At 53.8% G+C, this 25,761-nt stretch overlaps 1 protein-coding gene across 2 annotated transcripts in view; it reads right to left on the bottom strand.

Annotated features, from left to right (window-relative positions):
* EML2 (EMAP like 2) overlaps window positions 1–25,761 on the bottom strand; it is a 200,719-nt gene that overhangs the window by 127,015 nt on the left and 47,943 nt on the right. The window contains exon 4 of one of the 2 annotated variants that reach the window (XM_063938433.1): window positions 16,110–16,211. The exons of the other annotated variant lie outside the window; for it this stretch is intronic. Within the exon in view, the coding sequence (XP_063794503.1) occupies window positions 16,110–16,211 (102 nt within the window). The remainder of the gene's footprint in view (window positions 1–16,109; window positions 16,212–25,761) is intronic. 2 annotated transcript variants of the gene reach the window in all.

Raw genomic sequence — 25,761 nt, 5'->3', positions numbered from 1 at the left:
CTGCTGTCAGTGTACCCGTCCCTCACCCATCTCTCCTGCTGCCAGTGTACCCGTCACTCCCCATCTCTCCTGCTGTCAGTGTACCCGACACTCACCCATCTCTCCCGCTGTCAGTGTACCCATCCCTCACCCATCTCTCCTGTCAGTGTACCCGTCACTCACCCATCTCTCCTGCTGCCAGTGTACCTGTCACTCACCTATCTCTCCTGCTGCCTGTGTACCCGTCCCTCACCCATCTCTCCTGCTGTCAGTGTACCCGTCACTCACCCATCTCTCCTGCTGCCAGTGTACCCGTCACTCACCTATCTCTCCTGCTGTCAGTGTACCCGTCACTCGCCCATCTCTCCCGCCGTCAGCGTACCCGTCCCTCACCCATCTCTCCTGTCAGTGTACCTGCCACTCACCCATCTCTCCTGCTGTCAGTGTACCCGTCCCTCACCCATCTCTCCTGCTGTCAGTGTACCCGTCACTCACCCATCTCTCCTGCTGCCAGTGTACCCGTCACTCACCTATCTCTTCTGCTGCCAGTGTACCCGTCCCTCACCCATCTCTCCTGCTGTCAGTGTACCCGTCACTCACCCATCTCTCCTGCTGCCAGTGTACCCGTCACTCACCCATCTCTCCTGCTGCCAGTGTACCCGTCACTCACCTATCTCTCCTGCTGTCAGTGTACCCGTCCCTCACTCATCTCTCCTGCTGTCAGTGTACCCATCACTCACCCATCTCTCCTGCTGCCAGTGTACCCGTCACTCACCTATCTCTCCTGCTGTCAGTGTACCCGTCACTCGCCCATCTCTCCTGCTGTCAGTGTACCCGTCCCTCGCCCATCTCTCCTGTCAGTGTACCGGTCCCTCACCCATCTCTCCTGCTGTCAGTGTACCCGTCCCTCACCCATCTCTCCTGCTGTCAGTGTACCCGTCCCTCACCCATCTCTCCTGCTGTCAGTGTACGTGTCACTCACCCATCTCTGCTGCTGTCAGTGTACCCATCCCTCACCCATCTCTCCTGCTGCCAGTGTACCCGTCACTCACCCATCTCTCCTGCTGCCAGTGTACCCGTCACTCACCCATCTCTCCTGCTGCCAGTGTACCCGTCCCTCACCTATCTCTCCTGCTGCCAGTGTACCCGACACTCACCCATCGCTCCTGCTGTCAGTGTACCCGTCACTCACCCATCTCTCCTGCTGTCAGTGTACTTGTCACTCACCCATCTCTCCTGCTGTCAGTGTATCCGTCCCTCACCCATCTCTCCTGCTGCCAGTGTACCCGACACTCACCCATCTCTCCTGCTGCCAGTGTACCCGTCCCTCACCTATCTCTCCTGCTGCCAGTGTACCCAACACTCACCCATCTCTCCTGCTGTCAGTGTACCCAACACTCACCCATCTCTCCTGCTGTCAGTGTACCTGTCACTCAGCCATCTCTCCTGCTGCCAGTGTACCCGTCCCTCACCCATCTCTCCTGCTGTCAGTGTACCCGTCACTTACCTATCTCTCCCGCTGTCAGTGTACCCGTCACTCGCCCATCTCTCCCGCTGTCAGTGTACCCGTCCCTCACCCATCTCTCCTGTCAGTGTACCCGACCCTCACCCATCTCTCCTGCTGTCAGTGTACCCGTCACTCACCCATCTCTCCTGCTGTCAGTGTACCCGACACTCACCCATCTCTCCTGCTGTCAGTGTACCCGTCCCTCACCCATCTCTCCTGCTGCCAGTGTACCCGTCACTCACCCATCTCTCCTGCTGTCAGTGTACCCGTCCCTCACCCATCTCTCCTGCTGCCAGTGTACCCGTCCCTCACCCATCTCTCCTGCTGCCAGTGTACCCGTCACTCCCCATCTCTCCTGCTGTCAGTGTACCCGTCACTCCCCATCTCTCCCGCTGTCAGTGTACCCGACACTCACCCATCTCTCCCGCTGTCAGTGTACCCGTCCCTCACCCATCTCTCCTGTCAGTGTACCCGTCCCTCACCCATCTCTCCTGCTGTCAGTGTACGTGTCACTCACCCATCTCTGCTGCTGTCAGTGTACCCATCCCTCACCCATCTCTCCTGCTGCCAGTGTACCCGTCACTCACCCATCTCTCCTGCTGCCAGTGTACCCGTCACTCACCCATCTCTCCTGCTGCCAGTGTACCCGTCCCTCACCTATCTCTCCTGCTGCCAGTGTACCCGACACTCACCCATCTCTCCTGCTGTCAGTGTACCCGTCACTCACCCATCTCTCCTGCTGTCAGTGTACCCGTCCCTCACCCATCTCTCCTGCTGCCAGTGTACCCGTCACTCCCCATCTCTCCTGCTGTCAGTGTACCCGACACTCACCCATCTCTCCCGCTGTCAGTGTACCCGTCCCTCACCCATCTCTCCTGTCAGTGTACCCGTCACTCACCCATCTCTCCTGCTGCCAGTGTACCTGTCACTCACCTATCTCTCCTGCTGCCTGTGTACCCGTCCCTCACCCATCTCTCCTGCTGTCAGTGTACCTGTCACTCACCCATCTCTCCTGCTGCCAGTGTACCCGTCACTCACCTATCTCTCCTGCTGTCAGTGTACCCGTCCCTCACCCATCTCTCCTGCTGTCAGTGTACCCGTCACTCACCCATCTCTCCGGCTGCCAGTGTACCCGTCACTCACCTATCTCTCCTGCTGTCAGTGTACCCGTCACTCGCCCATCTCTCCCGCTGTCAGCGTACCCGTCCCTCACCCATCTCTCCTGTCAGTGTACCTGCCACTCACCCATCTCTCCTGCTGTCAGTGTACCCGTCCCTCACCCATCTCTCCTGCTGTCAGTGTACCCGTCACTCACCCATCTCTCCTGCTGCCAGTGTACCCGTCACTCACCTATCTCTCCTGCTGCCAGTGTACCCGTCCCTCACCCATCTCTCCTGCTGTCAGTGTACCCGTCACTCACCCATCTCTCCTGCTGCCAGTGTACCCGTCACTCACCCATCTCTCCTGCTGCCAGTGTACCCGTCACTCACCTATCTCTCCTGCTGTCAGTGTACCCGTCCCTCACCCATCTCTCCTGCTGTCAGTGTACCCGTCACTCACCCATCTCTCCTGCTGCCAGTGTACCCGTCACTCACCTATCTCTCCTGCTGTCAGTGTACCCGTCACTCGCCCATCTCTCCTGCTGTCAGTGTACCCGTCCCTCGCCCATCTCTCCTGTCAGTGTACCCGTCCCTCACCCATCTCTCCTGCTGTCAGTGTACCCGTCCCTCACCCATCTCTCCTGCTGTCAGTGTACCCGTCCCTCACCCATCTCTCCTGCTGTCAGTGTACGTGTCACTCACCCATCTCTGCTGCTGTCAGTGTACCCATCCCTCACCCATCTCTCCTGCTGCCAGTGTACCCGTCACTCACCCATCTCTCCTGCTGCCAGTGTACCCGTCACTCACCCATCTCTCCTGCTGCCAGTGTACCCGTCCCTCACCTATCTCTACTGCTTCCAGTGTACCCGACACTCACCCATCGCTCCTGCTGTCAGTGTACCCGTCACTCACCCATCTCTCCTGCTGTCAGTGTACTTGTCACTCACCCATCTCTCCTGCTGTCAGTGTATCCGTCCCTCACCCATCTCTCCTGCTGCCAGTGTACCCGACACTCACCCATCTCTCCTGCTGCCAGTGTACCCGTCCCTCACCTATCTCTCCTGCTGCCAGTGTACCCAACACTCACCCATCTCTCCTGCTGTCAGTGTACCTGTCACTCAGCCATCTCTCCTGCTGCCAGTGTACCCGTCCCTCACCCATCTCTCCTGCTGTCAGTGTACCCGTCACTTACCTATCTCTCCTGCTGTCAGTGTACCCGTCACTCGCCCATCTCTCCCGCTGTCAGTGTACCCGTCCCTCACCCATCTCTCCTGTCAGTGTACCCGACCCTCACCCATCTCTCCTGCTGTCAGTGTACCCGTCACTCACCCATCTCTCCTGCTGTCAGTGTACCCGACACTCACCCATCTCTCCTGCTGTCAGTGTACCCGTCCCTCACCCATCTCTCCTGCTGCCAGTGTACCCGTCACTCACCCATCTCTCCTGCTGTCAGTGTACCCGTCCCTCACCCATCTCTCCTGCTGCCAGTGTACCCGTCCCTCACCCATCTCTCCTGATGCCAGTGTACCCGTCACTCCCCATCTCTCCTGCTGTCAGTGTACCCGTCACTCCCCATCTCTCCCGCTGTCAGTGTACCCGACACTCACCCATCTCTCCCGCTGTCAGTGTACCCGTCCCTCACCCATCTCTCCTGTCAGTGTACCCGTCCCTCACCCATCTCTCCTTCTGTCAGTGTACGTGTCACTCACCCATCTCTGCTGCTGTCAGTGTACCCATCCCTCACCCATCTCTCCTGCTGCCAGTGTACCCGTCACTCACCCATCTCTCCTGCTGCCAGTGTACCCGTCACTCACCCATCTCTCCTGCTGCCAGTGTACCCGTCCCTCACCTATCTCTCCTGCTGCCAGTGTACCTGTCACTCACCTATCTCTCCTGCTGTCAGTGTACCCGTCCCTCGCCCATCTCTCCTGTCAGTGTACCCGTCCCTCACCCATCTCTCCTGCTGTCAGTGTACCCGTCCCTCACCCATCTCTCCTGCTGTCAGTGTACCCGTCCCTCACCCATCTCTCCTGCTGTCAGTGTACGTGTCACTCACCCATCTCTGCTGCTGTCAGTGTACCCATCCCTCACCCATCTCTCCTGCTGCCAGTGTACCCGTCACTCACCCATCTCTCCTGCTGCCAGTGTACCCGTCACTCACCCATCTCTCCTGCTGCCAGTGTACCCGTCCCTCACCTATCTCTACTGCTGCCAGTGTACCCGACACTCACCCATCGCTCCTGCTGTCAGTGTACCCGTCACTCACCCATCTCTCCTGCTGTCAGTGTACTTGTCACTCACCCATCTCTCCTGCTGTCAGTGTATCCGTCCCTCACCCATCTCTCCTGCTGCCAGTGTACCCGACACTCACCCATCTCTCCTGCTGCCAGTGTACCCGTCCCTCACCTATCTCTCCTGCCAGTGTACCCAACACTCACCCATCTCTCCTGCTGTCAGTGTACCTGTCACTCAGCCATCTCTCCTGCTGCCAGTGTACCCGTCCCTCACCCATCTCTCCTGCTGTCAGTGTACCCGTCACTTACCTATCTCTCCTGCTGTCAGTGTACCCGTCACTCGCCCATCTCTCCCGCTGTCAGTGTACCCGTCCCTCACCCATCTCTCCTGTCAGTGTACCCGACCCTCACCCATCTCTCCTGCTGTCAGTGTACCCGTCACTCACCCATCTCTCCTGCTGTCAGTGTACCCGACACTCACCCATCTCTCCTGCTGTCAGTGTACCCGTCCCTCACCCATCTCTCCTGCTGCCAGTGTACCAGTCACTCACCCATCTCTCCTGCTGTCAGTGTACCCGTCCCTCACCCATCTCTCCTGCTGCCAGTGTACCCGTCCCTCACCCATCTCTCCTGCTGCCAGTGTACCCGTCACTCCCCATCTCTCCTGCTGTCAGTGTACCCGTCACTCCCCATCTCTCCCGCTGTCAGTGTACCCGACACTCACCCATCTCTCCCGCTGTCAGTGTACCCGTCCCTCACCCATCTCTCCTGTCAGTGTACCCGTCCCTCACCCATCTCTCCTGCTGTCAGTGTACGTGTCACTCACCCATCTCTGCTGCTGTCAGTGTACCCATCCCTCACCCATCTCTCCTGCTGCCAGTGTACCCGTCACTCACCCATCTCTCCTGCTGCCAGTGTACCCGTCACTCACCCATCTCTCCTGCTGCCAGTGTACCCGTCCCTCACCTATCTCTCCTGCTGCCAGAGTACCCGACACTCACCCATCTCTCCCGCTGTCAGTGTACTCGTACCTTACCCATCTCTCCTGTCAGTGTACCTGTCACTCAGCCATCTCTCCTGCTGTCAGTGTACCCGTCCCTCACCCATCTCTCCTGCTGTCAGTGTACCCGTCACTCACCTATCTCTCCTGCTGTCAGTGAACCCGTCACTCGCCCATCTCTCCCGCTGTCAGTGTACCCGTCCCTAACCCATCTCTCCTGACAGTGTACCCGACCCTCACCCATCTCTCCTGCTGTCAGTGTACCCGTCCCTCACCCATCTCTCCTGCTGTCAGTGTACCCGACTCTCACCCATCTCTCCTGCTGCCAGTGTACCCGTCACTCACCCATCTCTCCTGCTGCCAGTGTACCCGTCACTCACCCATCTCTCCTGCTGTCAGTGTACCCGTCACTCACACATCTCTCCTGCTGCCACTGTACCCGTCCCTCACCCATCTCTCCTGCTGCCAGTGTACCCGTCCCTCACCTATCTCTCCCGCTGTCAGTGTACCCGTCCCTCACCCATCTCTTCTGCTGTCAGTGTACCCGTCACTCACCCATCTCTCCTGCTGTCAGTGTACCTGTCACTCACCCATCTCTCCTGCTGTCAGTGTACCCGTCACTCACCCATCTCTCCTGCTGTCAGTGTACCCGTCACTCACCCATCTCTCCTGCTGTCAGTGTACCCGTCCCTCACCCATCTCTCCTGCTGCCAGTGTACCCGTCACTCCCCATCTCTCCTGCTGTCAGTGTACCCGACACTCACCCATCTCTCCCGCTGTCAGTGTACCCATCCCTCACCCATCTCTCCTGTCAGTGTACCCGTCACTCACCCATCTCTCCTGCTGCCAGTGTACCTGTCACTCACCTATCTCTCCTGCTGCCTGTGTACCCGTCCCTCACCCATCTCTCCTGCTGTCAGTGTACCCGTCACTCACCCATCTCTCCTGCTGCCAGTGTACCCGTCACTCACCTATCTCTCCTGCTGTCAGTGTACCCGTCACTCGCCCATCTCTCCCGCCGTCAGCGTACCCGTCCCTCACCCATCTCTCCTGTCAGTGTACCTGCCACTCACCCATCTCTCCTGCTGTCAGTGTACCCGTCCCTCACCCATCTCTCCTGCTGTCAGTGTACCCGTCACTCACCCATCTCTCCTGCTGCCAGTGTACCCGTCACTCACCTATCTCTTCTGCTGCCAGTGTACCCGTCCCTCACCCATCTCTCCTGCTGTCAGTGTACCCGTCACTCACCCATCTCTCCTGCTGCCAGTGTACCCGTCACTCACCCATCTCTCCTGCTGCCAGTGTACCCGTCACTCACCTATCTCTCCTGCTGTCAGTGTACCCGTCCCTCACCCATCTCTCCTGCTGTCAGTGTACCCATCACTCACCCATCTCTCCTGCTGCCAGTGTACCCGTCACTCACCTATCTCTCCTGCTGTCAGTGTACCCGTCACTCGCCCATCTCTCCTGCTGTCAGTGTACCCGTCCCTCGCCCATCTCTCCTGTCAGTGTACCGGTCCCTCACCCATCTCTCCTGCTGTCAGTGTACCCGTCCCTCACCCATCTCTCCTGCTGTCAGTGTACCCGTCCCTCACCCATCTCTCCTGCTGTCAGTGTACGTGTCACTCACCCATCTCTGCTGCTGTCAGTGTACCCATCCCTCACCCATCTCTCCTGCTGCCAGTGTACCCGTCACTCACCCATCTCTCCTGCTGCCAGTGTACCCGTCACTCACCCATCTCTCCTGCTGCCAGTGTACCCGTCCCTCACCTATCTCTCCTGCTGCCAGTGTACCCGACACTCACCCATCGCTCCTGCTGTCAGTGTACCCGTCACTCACCCATCTCTCCTGCTGTCAGTGTACTTGTCACTCACCCATCTCTCCTGCTGTCAGTGTATCCGTCCCTCACCCATCTCTCCTGCTGCCAGTGTACCCGACACTCACCCATCTCTCCTGCTGCCAGTGTACCCGTCCCTCACCTATCTCTCCTGCTGCCAGTGTACCCAACACTCACCCATCTCTCCTGCTGTCAGTGTACCCAACACTCACCCATCTCTCCTGCTGTCAGTGTACCTGTCACTCAGCCATCTCTCCTGCTGCCAGTGTACCCGTCCCTCACCCATCTCTCCTGCTGTCAGTGTACCCGTCACTTACCTATCTCTCCCGCTGTCAGTGTACCCGTCACTCGCCCATCTCTCCCGCTGTCAGTGTACCCGTCCCTCACCCATCTCTCCTGTCAGTGTACCCGACCCTCACCCATCTCTCCTGCTGTCAGTGTACCCGTCACTCACCCATCTCTCCTGCTGTCAGTGTACCCGACACTCACCCATCTCTCCTGCTGTCAGTGTACCCGTCCCTCACCCATCTCTCCTGCTGCCAGTGTACCCGTCACTCACCCATCTCTCCTGCTGTCAGTGTACCCGTCCCTCACCCATCTCTCCTGCTGCCAGTGTACCCGTCCCTCACCCATCTCTCCTGCTGCCAGTGTACCCGTCACTCCCCATCTCTCCTGCTGTCAGTGTACCCGTCACTCCCCATCTCTCCCGCTGTCAGTGTACCCGACACTCACCCATCTCTCCCGCTGTCAGTGTACCCGTCCCTCACCCATCTCTCCTGTCAGTGTACCCGTCCCTCACCCATCTCTCCTGCTGTCAGTGTACGTGTCACTCACCCATCTCTGCTGCTGTCAGTGTACCCATCCCTCACCCATCTCTCCTGCTGCCAGTGTACCCGTCACTCACCCATCTCTCCTGCTGCCAGTGTACCCGTCACTCACCCATCTCTCCTGCTGCCAGTGTACCCGTCCCTCACCTATCTCTCCTGCTGCCAGTGTACCCGACACTCACCCATCTCTCCTGCTGTCAGTGTACCCGTCACTCACCCATCTCTCCTGCTGTCAGTGTACCCGTCCCTCACCCATCTCTCCTGCTGCCAGTGTACCCGTCACTCCCCATCTCTCCTGCTGTCAGTGTACCCGACACTCACCCATCTCTCCCGCTGTCAGTGTACCCGTCCCTCACCCATCTCTCCTGTCAGTGTACCCGTCACTCACCCATCTCTCCTGCTGCCAGTGTACCTGTCACTCACCTATCTCTCCTGCTGCCTGTGTACCCGTCCCTCACCCATCTCTCCTGCTGTCAGTGTACTTGTCACTCACCCATCTCTCCTGCTGCCAGTGTACCCGTCACTCACCTATCTCTCCTGCTGTCAGTGTACCCGTCCCTCACCCATCTCTCCTGCTGTCAGTGTACCCGTCACTCACCCATCTCTCCGGCTGCCAGTGTACCCGTCACTCACCTATCTCTCCTGCTGTCAGTGTACCCGTCACTCGCCCATCTCTCCCGCTGTCAGCGTACCCGTCCCTCACCCATCTCTCCTGTCAGTGTACCTGCCACTCACCCATCTCTCCTGCTGTCAGTGTACCCGTCCCTCACCCATCTCTCCTGCTGTCAGTGTACCCGTCACTCACCCATCTCTCCTGCTGCCAGTGTACCCGTCACTCACCTATCTCTCCTGCTGCCAGTGTACCCGTCCCTCACCCATCTCTCCTGCTGTCAGTGTACCCGTCACTCACCCATCTCTCCTGCTGCCAGTGTACCCGTCACTCACCCATCTCTCCTGCTGCCAGTGTACCCGTCACTCACCTATCTCTCCTGCTGTCAGTGTACCCGTCCCTCACCCATCTCTCCTGCTGTCAGTGTACCCGTCACTCACCCATCTCTCCTGCTGCCAGTGTACCCGTCACTCACCTATCTCTCCTGCTGTCAGTGTACCCGTCACTCGCCCATCTCTCCTGCTGTCAGTGTACCCGTCCCTCGCCCATCTCTCCTGTCAGTGTACCCGTCCCTCACCCATCTCTCCTGCTGTCAGTGTACCCGTCCCTCACCCATCTCTCCTGCTGTCAGTGTACCCGTCCCTCACCCATCTCTCCTGCTGTCAGTGTACGTGTCACTCACCCATCTCTGCTGCTGTCAGTGTACCCATCCCTCACCCATCTCTCCTGCTGCCAGTGTACCCGTCACTCACCCATCTCTCCTGCTGCCAGTGTACCCGTCACTCACCCATCTCTCCTGCTGCCAGTGTACCCGTCCCTCACCTATCTCTACTGCTTCCAGTGTACCCGACACTCACCCATCGCTCCTGCTGTCAGTGTACCCGTCACTCACCCATCTCTCCTGCTGTCAGTGTACTTGTCACTCACCCATCTCTCCTGCTGTCAGTGTATCCGTCCCTCACCCATCTCTCCTGCTGCCAGTGTACCCGACACTCACCCATCTCTCCTGCTGCCAGTGTACCCGTCCCTCACCTATCTCTCCTGCTGCCAGTGTACCCAACACTCACCCATCTCTCCTGCTGTCAGTGTACCTGTCACTCAGCCATCTCTCCTGCTGCCAGTGTACCCGTCCCTCACCCATCTCTCCTGCTGTCAGTGTACCCGTCACTTACCTATCTCTCCTGCTGTCAGTGTACCCGTCACTCGCCCATCTCTCCCGCTGTCAGTGTACCCGTCCCTCACCCATCTCTCCTGTCAGTGTACCCGACCCTCACCCATCTCTCCTGCTGTCAGTGTACCCGTCACTCACCCATCTCTCCTGCTGTCAGTGTACCCGACACTCACCCATCTCTCCTGCTGTCAGTGTACCCGTCCCTCACCCATCTCTCCTGCTGCCAGTGTACCCGTCACTCACCCATCTCTCCTGCTGTCAGTGTACCCGTCCCTCACCCATCTCTCCTGCTGCCAGTGTACCCGTCCCTCACCCATCTCTCCTGATGCCAGTGTACCCGTCACTCCCCATCTCTCCTGCTGTCAGTGTACCCGTCACTCCCCATCTCTCCCGCTGTCAGTGTACCCGACACTCACCCATCTCTCCCGCTGTCAGTGTACCCGTCCCTCACCCATCTCTCCTGTCAGTGTACCCGTCCCTCACCCATCTCTCCTTCTGTCAGTGTACGTGTCACTCACCCATCTCTGCTGCTGTCAGTGTACCCATCCCTCACCCATCTCTCCTGCTGCCAGTGTACCCGTCACTCACCCATCTCTCCTGCTGCCAGTGTACCCGTCACTCACCCATCTCTCCTGCTGCCAGTGTACCCGTCCCTCACCTATCTCTCCTGCTGCCAGTGTACCTGTCACTCACCTATCTCTCCTGCTGTCAGTGTACCCGTCCCTCGCCCATCTCTCCTGTCAGTGTACCCGTCCCTCACCCATCTCTCCTGCTGTCAGTGTACCCGTCCCTCACCCATCTCTCCTGCTGTCAGTGTACCCGTCCCTCACCCATCTCTCCTGCTGTCAGTGTACGTGTCACTCACCCATCTCTGCTGCTGTCAGTGTACCCATCCCTCACCCATCTCTCCTGCTGCCAGTGTACCCGTCACTCACCCATCTCTCCTGCTGCCAGTGTACCCGTCACTCACCCATCTCTCCTGCTGCCAGTGTACCCGTCCCTCACCTATCTCTACTGCTGCCAGTGTACCCGACACTCACCCATCGCTCCTGCTGTCAGTGTACCCGTCACTCACCCATCTCTCCTGCTGTCAGTGTACTTGTCACTCACCCATCTCTCCTGCTGTCAGTGTATCCGTCCCTCACCCATCTCTCCTGCTGCCAGTGTACCCGACACTCACCCATCTCTCCTGCTGCCAGTGTACCCGTCCCTCACCTATCTCTCCTGCCAGTGTACCCAACACTCACCCATCTCTCCTGCTGTCAGTGTACCTGTCACTCAGCCATCTCTCCTGCTGCCAGTGTACCCGTCCCTCACCCATCTCTCCTGCTGTCAGTGTACCCGTCACTTACCTATCTCTCCTGCTGTCAGTGTACCCGTCACTCGCCCATCTCTCCCGCTGTCAGTGTACCCGTCCCTCACCCATCTCTCCTGTCAGTGTACCCGACCCTCACCCATCTCTCCTGCTGTCAGTGTACCCGTCACTCACCCATCTCTCCTGCTGTCAGTGTACCCGACACTCACCCATCTCTCCTGCTGTCAGAGTACCCGTCCCTCACCCATCTCTCCTGCTGCCAGTGTACCCGTCACTCACCCATCTCTCCTGCTGTCAGTGTACCCGTCCCTCACCCATCTCTCCTGCTGCCAGTGTACCCGTCCCTCACCCATCTCTCCTGCTGCCAGTGTACCCGTCACTCCCCATCTCTCCTGCTGTCAGTGTACCCGTCACTCCCCATCTCTCCCGCTGTCAGTGTACCCGACACTCACCCATCTCTCCCGCTGTCAGTGTACCCGTCCCTCACCCATCTCTCCTGTCAGTGTACCCGTCCCTCACCCATCTCTCCTGCTGTCAGTGTACGTGTCACTCACCCATCTCTGCTGCTGTCAGTGTACCCATCCCTCACCCATCTCTCCTGCTGCCAGTGTACCCGTCACTCACCCATCTCTCCTGCTGCCAGTGTACCCGTCACTCACCCATCTCTCCTGCTGCCAGTGTACCCGTCCCTCACCTATCTCTCCTGCTGCCAGAGTACCCGACACTCACCCATCTCTCCTGCTGTCAGTGTACCCGTCACTCACCCATCTCTCCTGCTGTCAGTGTATCTGTCACTCACCCATCTCTCCTGCTGTCAGTGTATCTGTCCCTCACCCATCTCTCCTGCTGCCAGTGTACCCGTCACTCGCCCATCTCTCCCGCTGTCAGTGTACCCGTCCCTCACCTATCTCTCCTGCTGCCAGTGTACCCGACCCTCACCCATCTCTCCTGCTGTCAGTGTACCCGTCACTCACCCATCTCTCCTGCTGTCAGTGTACCCGACACTCACCCATCTCTCCTGCTGTCAGTGTACCCGTCCCTCACCCATCTCTCCTGCTGCCAGTGTACCCGTCACTCACCCATCTCTCCTGCTGTCAGTGTACCCGTCCCTCACCCATCTCTCCTGCTGCCAGTGTACCCGTCCCTTACCCATCTCTCCTGCTGCCAGTTTACCCGTCACTCCCCATCTCTCCTGCTGTCAGTGTACCCGTCACTCCCCATCTCTCCTGCTGTCAGTGTACCTGACACTCACCCATCTCTCCCGCTGTCAGTGTACCCGTCCCTCACCCATCTCTCCTGTCAGTGTACCTGCCACTCACCCATCTCTCCTGCTGTCAGTGTACCCGTCCCTCACCCATCACTCCTGCTGTCAGTGTACCCGTCACTCACCTATCTCTCCTGTCAGTGTACCCGTCACTCGCCCATCTCTCCCGCTGTCAGTGTACCCGTCCCTTGCCCATCTCTCCTGCTGTCAGTGTACCCGTCCCTCACCCATCTCTCCTGCTGTCAGTGTACCCGTCCCTCACCCATCTCTCCTGCTGTCAGTGTACCCGTCCCTCACCCATCTCTCCTGCTGTCAGTGTACGTGTCACTCACCCATCTCTGCTGCTGTCAGTGTATCCGTCCCTCACCCATCTCTCCTGCTGCCAGTGTACCCGTCACTCACCCATCTCTCCTGCTGCCAGTGTACCCGTCACTCACCCATCTCTCCTGCTGCCAGTGTACCCAACACTCACCCATCTCTCCTGCTGTCAGTGTACCCAACACTCACCCATCTCTCCTGCTGTCAGTGTACCCGTCCCTCACCCATCTCTCCTGCTGCCAGTATACCCGTCCCTCACCCATCTCTCCTGCTGTCAGTGTACCCAACACTCACCCATCTCTCCTGCTGTCAGTGTACCCGTCCCTCACCCATCTCTCCTGCTGCCAGTATACCCGTCCCTCACCCATCTCTCCTGCTGCCAGTTTACCCGTCACTCCCCATCTCTCCTGCTGTCAGTGTACCCGTCACTCCCCATCTCTCCTGCTGTCAGTGTACCCGTCCCTCACCCATCTCTCCTGTCAGTGTACCTGCCACTCACCCATCTCTCCTGCTGTCAGTGTACCCGTCCCTCACCCATCTCTCCTGTCAGTGTACCCGTCACTCACCCATCTCTCCTGCTGCCAGTGTACCTGTCACTCACCTATCTCTCCTGCTGCCAGTGTACCCGTCCCTCACCCATCTCTCCTGCTGCCAGTGTACCCGTCACTCACCCATCTCTCCTGCTGCCAGTGTACCCGTCACTCACCCATCTCTCCTGCTGCCAGTGTACCCGTCACTCACCCATCTCTCCTGCTGCCAGTGTACCCGTCACTCACCCATCTCTCCTGCTGCCAGTGTATCCGTCCCTCACCCCTCTCTCCTGCTGCCAGTGTACCCGACACTCACCCATCTCTCCTGCTGCCAGTGTACCCGTCCCTCACCTATCTCTCCTGCTGCCAGTGTACCCGTCACTCACCCATCTCTCCTGCTGTCAGTGTACCTGTCACTCACGCATCTCTCCTGCTGTCAGTGTACCCATCCCTCACCCATCTCTCCTGCTGCCAGTGTACCCGTCCCTCACCTATCTCTCCTGCTGCCAGTGTACCCGACACTCACCCATCTCTTCCGCTGTCAGTGTACCCGTCCCTCACCTATCTCTCCTGCTGCCAGTGTACCCGACACTCACCCATCTCTCCTGCTGTCAGTGTACCCGTCACTAACCCATCTCTTCCGCTGTCAGTGTACCTGTCACTCACCCATCTCTCCTGCTGTCAGTGTACCCATCCCTCACCCATCTCTCCTGCTGCCAGTGTACCCGTCCCTCACCCATCTCTCCTGCTGTCAGTGTACCCATCCCTCACCCATCTCTCCTGCTGCCAGTGTACCCTTCACTCACCCATCTCTTCCGCTGTCAGTGTACCTGTCACTCACCCATCTCTCCTGCTGTCAGTGTACCCATCCCTCACCCATCTCTCCTGCTGCCAGTGTACCCGTCCCTCACCCATCTCTCCTGCTGCCAGTGTACCCGACACTCACCCATCTCTCCTACTGCCAGTGTACCCATCACTCACCCATCTCTCCTGCTGTCAGTGTACCCGTCCCTCACCCATCTCTCCTGCTGCCAGTGTACCCATCACTCACCCATCTCTCCTGCTGCCAGTGTACCCGTCACTCACCCATCTCTCCTGCTGTCAGTGTACCCGTCCCTCACCCATCTCTCCTGCTGTCAGTGTACCCGTCCCTCACCCATCTCTCCTGCTGTCAGTGTACGTGTCACTCACCCATCTCTCCTGCTGTCAGTGTATCCGTCCCTCACCCATCTCTCCTGCTGCCAGTGTACCCGTCACTCACCCATCTCTCCTGCTGTCAGTGAACCCATCCCTCACCCATCTCTCCTGCTGCCAGTGTACCCGTCCCTCACCTATCTCTCCTGCTGCCAGTGTACCCGACACTCACCCATCTCTCCTGCTGTCGGTGTACCCGTCACTCACCCATCTCTCCTGCTGTCAGTGTACCTGTCACTCACCCATCTCTCCTGCTGCCAGTGTACCCGTCACTCACCCATCTCTTCCGCTGTCAGTGTACCTGTCACTCACCCATCTCTCCTGCTGTCAGTGTACCCATCCCTCACCCATCTCTCCTGCTGCCAGTGTACCCGTCCCTCACCCATCTCTCCTGCTGCCAGTGTACCCGACACTCACCCATCTCTCCTACTGCCAGTGTACCCATCACTCACCCATCTCTCCTGCTGTCAGTGTACCCATCCCTCACCCATCTCTCCTGCTGCCAGTGTACCCGTCCCTCACCCATCTCTCCTGCTGTCAGTGTACCCATCCCTCACCCATCTCTCCTGCTGCCAGTGTACCCGTCACTCACCCATCTCTTCCGCTGTCAGTGTACCTGTCACTCACCCATCTCTCCTGCTGTCAGTGTACCCATCCCTCACCCATCTCTCCTGCTGCCAGTGTACCCGTCCCTCACCCATCTCTCCTGCTGTCAGTGTACCCATCCCTCACCCATCTCTCCTGCTGCCAGTGTACCCGTCACTCACCCATCTCTTCCGCTGTCAGTGTACCTGTCACTCACCCATCTCTCCTGCTGTCAGTGTACCCATCCCTCACCCATCTCTCCTGCTGCCAGTGTACCCGTCCCTCACCCATTTCTCCTGCTGCCAGTGTACCCGACACTCACCCATCTCTCCTACTGCCAGTGTACCCATCACTCACCCATCTCTCCTGCTGTCAGTGTACCCGTCCCTCACCCATCTCTCCTGCTGCCAGTGTACCCATCACTCACCCATCTCTCCTGCTGCCAGTGTACCCGTCACTCACCCATCTCTCCTGCTGGCAGTGTACCCGTCACTCACCCATCTCTCATGCTGTCAGTGTACCCATCACTCACCCATCTCTCCTGCTGCCAGTGTACCCGTCACTCACCCATCTCTCCTGCTGGCAGTGTACCCGTCACTCACCCATCTCTCCTGCTGCCAGTGTACCCGACACTCACCCATCTCTCCTGCTGCCAGTGGACACCAGCACTCGGCTTCTGGCATCTGAGACATCTCGCTTCACAAAGGAGTGCCGCTCTGGGGAAAGTGAGCGCCGCAGGCTGCGGGGGAGAATGAGACACAGGCCGCTCAGAGAGGCGCAGGGAGAATCCTCATCACACGGGGCACAACTGCTTAAAATTGACCCAAAACGTCCAAATACAGGGGGAGATGTAGCAAGCCTCGGAGAGAGATTGCCAAAAGCCACCCATCAGGGTATGTTGTTTCATAGACTGTGCTAGGTAAGTGACCGGGGCTGACTAATTGTTTATCTCTCTCCAAAGCTTGGTACACCTCCTCCAAAATGAGGAAAACTGATCTCAGCACTTTGTCTTATACCCAGCTTTATAATCCGCACATAGCGGCAGCGTACCTGACCACAGCCCCGACTCCCAGCCAAGCCTAATACATCAAACCCTGTGGCTATATACAGTATGGGAGTACTGACAGGAGTATGTGAGTACTGACAGGAGTATGGGAGTATTGACAGGAGAGTGTATAGGAGTACTGACAGGAGTGTGGGAGTACTGACAGGAGTGTGGGAGTACTGACAGGAGTATGTGAGTACTGACAGGAAAGAGTATAGGAGTACTGACAGGAGTATGTGAGTACTGACAGGAGAGAGTATGCGAGTACTGACAGGAGTATGTGAGTATTGATAGGAGTATGGGAGTACTGGCAGAAGAGAGTATAGGAGTACTGACAGGAGTATGGGAGTACTGACAGGAGAGAGTATAGGAGTACTGACAGGAGAGAGTATAGGAGTACTGACAGGAGTATGCGAGTACTGACAGGAGAGAGTATAGGAGTACTGACAGGAGAGAGTATATGAGTACTGACAGGAGTATGTGTGTACTGACAGGAGATTGGGAGTACTGGCAGGAGAGAATATAGTAGTACTGGCAGGAGTATGTGAGTATTGACAGCAGAGAGTATGGGAGTACTGACAGGAGTATGTAAGTATTGATAGGAGATAGTATAGGAGTACTGACAGGAGAGAGTATGGGAGTACTGACAGGAGAGAGTATATGAGTACTGACAGGAGTATGTGTGTACTGACAGGAGATTGGGAGTACTGGCAGGAGAGAATATAGTAGTACTGGCAGGAGTATGTGAGTATTGACAGCAGAGAGTATGGGAGTACTGACAGGAGTATGTAAGTATTGATAGGAGATAGTATAGGAGTACTGACAGGAGAGAGTATGGGAGTACTGACAGGAGAGAGTATAGGAGTACTGACAGGAGTATGGGTGTACTGACAGGAGAGAGTGTAGGAGTACTGACAGGAGTATGTGAGTATTGACAGGAGAGAGTATAGGAGTACTGACAGGAGTATGTGAGTATTGACAGTAGAGAGTATGAGAGTACTGACAGGAGTATGGGAGTACTGACAGGAGAGAGTATAGGAGTGCTGACAGGAGTATAGGAGTATTGACAGGAGAGAGTATGGGAGTACTGACAGGAGATTGTGAGTATTGACAGGAGAGAGTATAGGAGTACTGACAGGAGTATGTGAGTATTGACAGTAGAGAGTATGGGAGTACTGACAGGAGTATGTGAGTATTGACAGCAGAGAGTATGGGAGTACTGACAGGAGTATGTGAGTATTGATAGGAGATAGTATAGGAGTACTGACAGGAGAGAGTATGGGAGTACTGATAGGAGAGAGTCTAGGAGTACTGACAGGAGAGAGTATAGGAGTACTGACAGGAGTATGGGAGTACTGATAGGAGAGAGTATATAAGTGCTGACAGGAGTATGGGAGTACTGATAGGAGAGAGTATAGGAGTGCTGACAGGAGTATGGGAGTACTGACAGGAGAGAGTATAGGAGTACTGATAGGAGAGATTATGGGAGTACTGAAAGGAGAGAGTATAGGAGTACTGGCAGGAGTATGGGAGTACTGATAGGAGAGAGTATAGGAGTGCTGACAGGAGTATGGAAATACTGACAGGAGAGAGTATAGGAGTGCTGACAGGAGTATGGGAGTACTGACAGGAGAGAGTATAGGAGTACTGACAGGAGTATGGGAGTACTGGCAGGAGAGAGTATAGGAGTACTGACAGGAGTATGGGAGTACTGACAGGAGAGAGTATAGGAGTACTGACAGGAGAGAGTATAGGAGTACTGACAGGAGTATGTGAGTACTGACAGGAGATTGGGAGTACTGACAGGAGAGTATAGGAGTACTGGCAGGAGTATGAGTATTGACAGCAGAGAGTATGGGAGTACTGACAGGAGTATGGGAGTATTGATAGGAGAGAGTATAGGAGTACTGACAGGAGAAAGTATGGGAGTACTGACAGGAGAGAGTAAAGGAATACTGACAGGAGTATAGGAGTACTGACAGGAGAGAGTGTAGGAGTACTGACAGGAGTATGTGAGTTTTGACAGGAGAGAGTATAGGAGTACTGACAGGAGTATGTGAGTTTTGACAGGAGAGAGTATAGAAGTACTGACAGGAGTATGTGAGTATTGACAGTAGAGAGTATGGGAGTACTGACAGGAGAGAGTGTATGAGTACTGACAGGAATATGTGAGTAGTGACTGGAGAGAGTATGGGAGTACTGACAGGAGTATGGGAGTACTGACAGGAGTATGGGAGTACTGACAGGAGAGCGTATAGGAGTACTAACAGGAGTATGTGAGTACTGACAGGAGATTGGGAGTACTGACAGTAGAGAACATAGGAGTACTGGCAGGAGTATGTGAGTATTGACAGCAGAGAGTATGGGAGTACTGACAGGAGAGAGTATAGGAGTACTGACAGGAGAGAGTATAGGAGTACTGACAGGAGTATGTGAGTACTGACAGGAGATTGGGAGTACTGACAGGAGAGAATATAGGAGTACTGGCAGGAGTATGTGAGTATTGACAGCAGAGAGTACGGGAGTACTGACAGGAGTATGTGAGTATTGATAGGAGAGAGTATAGGAGTACTGACAGGAGAGAGTATGGGAGTACTGACAGGAGAGAGTATAGGAGTACTAACAGGAGAGAGTGTAGGAGTACTGACAGGAGTATGTGAGTATTGACAGGAGAGAGTATAGGAGTACTGACAGGAGTATGTGAGTATTGACAGTAGAGAGTATGGGAGTACTGACAGGAGTATGTGAGTACTGACAGGAGAGAGTATAGGAGTACTGACAGGAATATGTGAGTACTGACAGGAGAGAGTATAGGAGTACTGACAGGAGTATGGGAGTACTGACAGGAGTATGTGAGTATTGACAGGAGAGAGTATAGGAGTACTGAAAGGAGTATGTGAGTACTGACGGGAGAGAGTATGGGAGTACTGACAGGAGAGAGTATAGGAGTACTGACAGGAGTATGTGAGTACTGACAGGAGATTAGGAGTACTGACAGGAGAGAATATAGTAGTACTGGCAGGAGTATGTGAGTATTGACAGCAGAGAGTATGGGAGTACTGACAGGAGAGAGTATAGGAGTACTGACAGGAGAGAGTATCGGAGTACTGACAGGAGTATGTGAGTACTGACAGGAGATTGGGAGTACTGACAAGAGAGAATATAGGAGTACTGGCAGGAGTATGTGAGTATTGACAGCAGAGAGTATGTGAGTACTGACAGGAGTATGTGAGTATTGATAGGAGAGAGTATAGGAGTACTGACAGGAGAGAGTATGGGAGTACTGATAGGAGAGAGTATAGGAGTACTAAAAGGAGTATGGGAGTACTGACAGGAGAGAGTGTAGGAGTACTGACAGGAGTATGTGAGTATTGACAGGAGAGAGTGTAGGAGTACTGACAGAAGTATATGAGTATTGACAGTAGAGAGTATGGGAGTACTGACAGGAGTATGGGAGTACTGACAGGAGAGAGTATAGGAGTACTGACAAGAACTTGTGAGTACTGACAGGAGAGAGTATGGGAGTACTGACAGGAGTATGGGAGTACTGACAGGAGAGAGTATAGGAGTACTGACAGGAGTATATGAGTACTGACAGGAGAGAGTATAGGAGTACTGACAGGAGTATGTATTGACAGGAGAGGGTATGGGAGTACTGACAGGAGTATGGGAGTACTGACAGGAGTATGTGATTACTGACAGGTGAGAGTATAGGAGTACTGAACGAAGTATGTGAGTATGGACAGGAGAGAGTATGGGAGTACTGACAGGAGTATGTGAGTATTAACAGGAGAGAGTATAGGAGTGCTGACAGGAGTATGGGAGTATTGACAGCAGAGAGTACGGGAGTACTGACAGGAGAGAGTATAGGAGTACTCACAGGAGAGAGTATAGGAGTATTGACAGGAGTATGTGAGTACTGACAGGAGATTGGGAGTACTGACAGGAGAGAATATAGGAGTACTGCCAGGAGTATGTGAGTATTGACAGCAGAGAGTACGGGAGTACTGACAGGAGTATGTGAGTATTGATAGGAGAGAGTATAGGAGTACTGACAGGAGAGAGTATGGGAGTACTAACAGGAGAGAGTGTAGGAGTACTAACAGGAGTATGTGAGTATTGACAGGAGAGAGTATAGGAGTACTGACAGGAGTATGTGAGTATTGACAGTAGAGAGTATGGGAGAACTGACAGGAGTATGGGAGTACTGACAGGAATATTTGAGTACTGACAGGAGAGAGTATAGGAGTACTGACAGGAGTATGGGAGTACTGACAGGAGAGAGTGTAGGAGTACTGACAGGAGTATGTGAGTATTGACAATAGAGAGTATGGGAGTACTGACAGGAGTATGGGAGTACTGACAGGAGAGTGTATAGGAGTACTGACAGGAATATGTGAGTACTGAAGGGAGAGAGTATGGGAGTACTGACAGGAGTATGGGAGTACTGACAGGAGAGAGTATAGGAGTACTGACAGGAGTATGTGAGTACTGACAGATTAGGAGTACTGACAGGAGAGAATATAGGAGTACTGGCAGGAGTATGTGAGTATTGACAGCAGAGAGTATGGGAGTACTGACAGGAGAGAGTATAGGAGTACTCACAGGAGAGAGTATAGGAGTACTGACAGGAGTATGTGAGTACTGACAGGAGATTGGGAGTACTGACAGGAGATAATATAGGAGTACTGGCAGGAGTATGTGAGTATTGACAGCAAAGAGTATGGGAGTACTGACAGGAGTATGTGAGTATTGATAGGAGAGAGTATAGGAGTACTGACAGGAGAGAGTATGGGAGTACTGACAGGAGAGAGTATAGGAGTACTAACAGGAGTATGGGAGTACTGACAGGAGAGAGTGTAGGAGTACTGACAGGAGTATGTGAGTATTGACAGGAGAGAGTATAGGAGTACTGACAGACGTATGTGAGTATTGACAGTAGAGAGTATGGGAGTACTGACAGGAGTATGGGAGTACTGACAGGAGAGAGTATAGGAGTACTGACAGGAATATGTGAGTATTGACAGGAGAGAGTATGGGAGTACTGACAGGAGTATGGGAGTACTGACAGGAGAGAGTATAGGAGTACTGACAGGAGTATATGAGTACTGATAGGAGAGAGTATAGGAGTACTGACAGGAGTATGTATTGACAAGAGAGGGTATGGGAGTACTGACAGGAGTATGGGAGTACTGACAGGAGTATGGGAGTACTGACAGTAGAGAGTATACGAGTGCTGACAGGAGTATGGTAGTATTGACAGGAGAGAGTATAGGAGTACTGACAGGAGTATGTGAGTATTGACAGGAGAGAGTATAGGAGTACTGACAGGAGTATTTGAGTATTGACAGTAGAGAGTATGGGAGTACTGATAGGAGAGAGTATGGGAGCACTGACAGGAGAGAGTATAGGAGTACTGACAGGAGTATGGGAGTACTGATAGGAGAGAGTATAGGAGTACTAACAGGAGTATGTGAGTACTGACAGGAGATTAGGAGTACTGACAGGAGAGAATATAGGAGTACTGGCAGGAGTATGTGATTATTGACAGCAGAGAGTATGGGAGTACTGACAGGAGAGAGTATAGGAGTACTGACAGGAGTATGGGAGTACTGATAGGAGAGAGTATAGGAGTACTAACAGGAGTATGTGAGTACTGACAGGAGATTGGGAGTACTGACAGGAGAGAATATAGGAGTACTGGCAGGAGTATGTGAGTATTGACAGCAAAGAGTATGGGAGTACTGACAGGAGTATGTGAGTATTGATAGGAGAGAGTATAGGAGTACTGACAGGAGAGAGTATGGGAGTACTGACAGGAGAGAGTATAGGAGTACTAACAGGAGTATGTGAGTATTGACAGTAGAGAGTATGGGAGTACTGACAGGAGTATGGGAGTACTGACAGGAGATTGGGAGTACTGACAGGAGAGAATATAGGAGTACTGCCAGGAGTATGTGAGTATTGACAGCAGAGAGTACGGGAGTACTGACAGGAGTATGTGAGTATTGATAGGAGAGAGTATAGGAGTACTGACAGGAGAGAGTATGGGAGTACTGACAGGAGGGAGTATAGGAGTACTAACAGGAGTATGGGACTACTAACAGGAGAGAGTGTAGGAATACTAACAGGAGTATGTGAGTATTGACAGGAGAGAGTATAGGAGTACTGACAGGAGTATGTGAGTATTGACAGTAGAGAGTATGGGAGTACTGACAGGAGTATGGGAGTACTGACAGGAATATGTGAGTACTGACAGGAGAGAGTATAGGAGTACTGACAGGAGTATGGGAGTACTGACAGGAGAGAGTGTAGGAGTACTGACAGGAGTATGTGAGTTTTGACAGGAGAGAGTATAGGAGTACTGACAGGAGTATGTGAGTATTGACAGTAGAGAGTATGGAAGTACTGACAGGAGTATGGGAGTACTGACAGGAGAGTGTATAGGAGTACTGACAGGAATATGTGAGTACTGACGGGAGAGAGTATGGGAGTACTGACAGGAGTATGGGAGTACTGACTGGAGAGAGTATAGGAGTACTGACAGGAGATTAGGAGTACTGACAGGAGAGAATATAGGAGTACTGGCAGGAGTATGTGAGTATTGACAGCAGAGAGTATGGGAGTACTGACAGGAGAGAGTATAGGAGTACTGACAGGAGAGAGTATAGGAGTACTGACAGGAGAGAGTATAGGAGTACTGACAGGAGTATGTGAGTACTGACAGGAGATTGGGAGTACTGACAGGAGAGAATATAGGAGTACTGGCAGGAGTATGTGAGTATTGACAGCAAAGAGTATGGGAGTACTGACAGGAGTATGTGAGTATTGATAGGAGAGAGTATAGGAGTACTGACAGGAGAGAGTATGGGAGTACTGACAGGAGAGAGTATAGGAGTACTAACAGGAGTATGGGAGTACTGACAGGAGAGAGTGTAGGAGTACTGACAGGAGTATGTGAGTATTGACAGGAGAGAGTGTAGGAGTACTGACAGAAGTATGCGAGTATTGACAGTAGAGAGTATGGGAGTACTGACAGGAGTATGGGAGTACTGACAGGAGAGAGTATAGGAGTACTGACAGGAATATGTGAGTACTGACAGGAGAGAGTATGGGAGTACTGACAGGAGTATGGGAGTACTAACAGGAGAGAGTATAGGAGTACTGACAGGAGTATATGAGTACTGACAGGAGAGAGTATAGGAGTACTGACAGGAGTATGTATTGACAAGAGAGGGTATGGGAGTACTGACAGGAGTATGGGAGTACTGACAGGAGTATGGGAGTACTGACAGGAGAGAGTATACGAGTGCTGACAGGAGTATGGGAGTATTGATAGTAGAGAGTAAAGGAGTACTGACAGGAGTATGTGAGTATTGACAGGAGAGAGTATAGGAGTACTGACAGGAGTATGTGAGTATTGACAGTAGATAGTATGGGAGTACTGATAGGAGAGAGTATGGGAGCACTGACAGGAGAGAGTATAGGAGTACTGACAGGAGTATGGGAGTACTGATAGGAGAGAGTATAGGAGTGCAGACAGGAGTATGGGAGTACTGACAGGAGAGAGTATAGGAGTGCTGACAGGAGTATGGGAGTACTGACAAGAGAGAGTATAGGAGTGCTGACAGGAGTATGTGAGTATTGAAAGGAGAGAGTATAGGAGTACTGACAGGAGTATGTGAGTATTGACAGTAGAGAGTATGGGAGTACTGACAGGAGTATGTGAGTATTGACAGGAGAGAGTATAGGAGTACTGATAGGAGAGAGTATGGGAGTACTGACAGGAGAGAGTATAGGAGTACTGACAGGAGTATGGGAGTACTGATAGGAGAGAGTATAGGAGTGCTGAGAGGAGTATGGGAGTACTGACAGGAGAGAGTATAGGAGTGCTGACAGGAGTATGGGAGTACTGACAGGAGAAAGTATAGGAGTACTGGCAAGAGTATGTGAGTATTGAAAGGAGAGAGTATAGGAGTACTGACAGGAGTATGTGAGTATTGACAGGAGAGAGAATAGGAGTACTGACAGGAGTATGTGAGTATTGACAGTAGAGAGTATGGGAGTACTGACAGGAGAGAGTGTAGGAGTACTGACAGGAGTATGTGAGTATTGACAGGAGAGAGTATAGGAGTACTGACAGACGTATGTGAGTATTGACAGTAGAGAGTATGGGAGTACTGACAGGAGTATGGGAGTACTGACAGGAGAGAGTATAGGAGTACTGACAGGAATATGTGAGTATTGACAGGAGAGAGTATGGGAGTACTGACAGGAGTATGGGAGTACTGACAGGAGAGAGTATAGGAGTACTGACAGGAGTATATGAGTACTGATAGGAGAGAGTATAGGAGTACTGACAGGAGTATGTATTGACAAGAGAGGGTATGGGAGTACTGACAGGAGTATGGGAGTACTGACAGGAGTATGGGAGTACTGACAGTAGAGAGTATACGAGTGCTGACTGGAGTATGGTAGTATTGACAGGAGAGAGTATAGGAGTACTGACAGGAGTATGTGAGTATTGACAGGAGAGAGTATAGGAGTACTGATAGGAGAGAGTATGGGAGCACTGACAGGAGAGAGTATAGGAGTACTGACAGGAGTATGGGAGTACTGATAGGAGAGAGTATAGGAGTACTAACAGGAGTATGTGAGTACTGACAGGAGATTAGGAGTACTGACAGGAGAGAATATAGGAGTACTGGCAGGAGTATGTGATTATTGACAGCAGAGAGTATGGGAGTACTGACAGGAGAGAGTATAGGAGTACTGACAGGAATATGGGAGTACTGATAGGAGAGAGTATAGGAGTACTAACAGGAGTATGTGAGTACTGACAGGAGATTGGGAGTACTGACAGGAGAGAATATAGGAGTACTGGCAGGAGTATGTGAGTATTGACAGCAAAGAGTATGGGAGTACTGACAGGAGTATGTGAGTATTGATAGGAGAGAGTATAGGAGTACTGACAGGAGAGAGTATGGGAGTACTGACAGGAGAGAGTATAGGAGTACTAACAGGAGTATGTGAGTATTGACAGTAGAGAGTATGGGAGTACTGACAGGAGTATGGGAGTACTGACAGGAGATAATATAGGAGTACTGCCAGGAGTATGTGAGTATTGACAGCAGAGAGTACGGGAGTACTGACAGGAGTATGTGAGTATTGATAGGAGAGAGTATAGGAGTACTGACAGGAGAGAGTATGGGAGTACTGACAGGAGGGAGTATAGGAGTACTAA

This window comes from Pseudophryne corroboree, chromosome 8 (assembly GCF_028390025.1).
Source record: "Pseudophryne corroboree isolate aPseCor3 chromosome 8, aPseCor3.hap2, whole genome shotgun sequence".
NCBI lineage: Eukaryota > Metazoa > Chordata > Amphibia > Anura > Myobatrachidae > Pseudophryne > Pseudophryne corroboree.
This window is presented reverse-complemented; position numbering and strand designations above follow the sequence as displayed.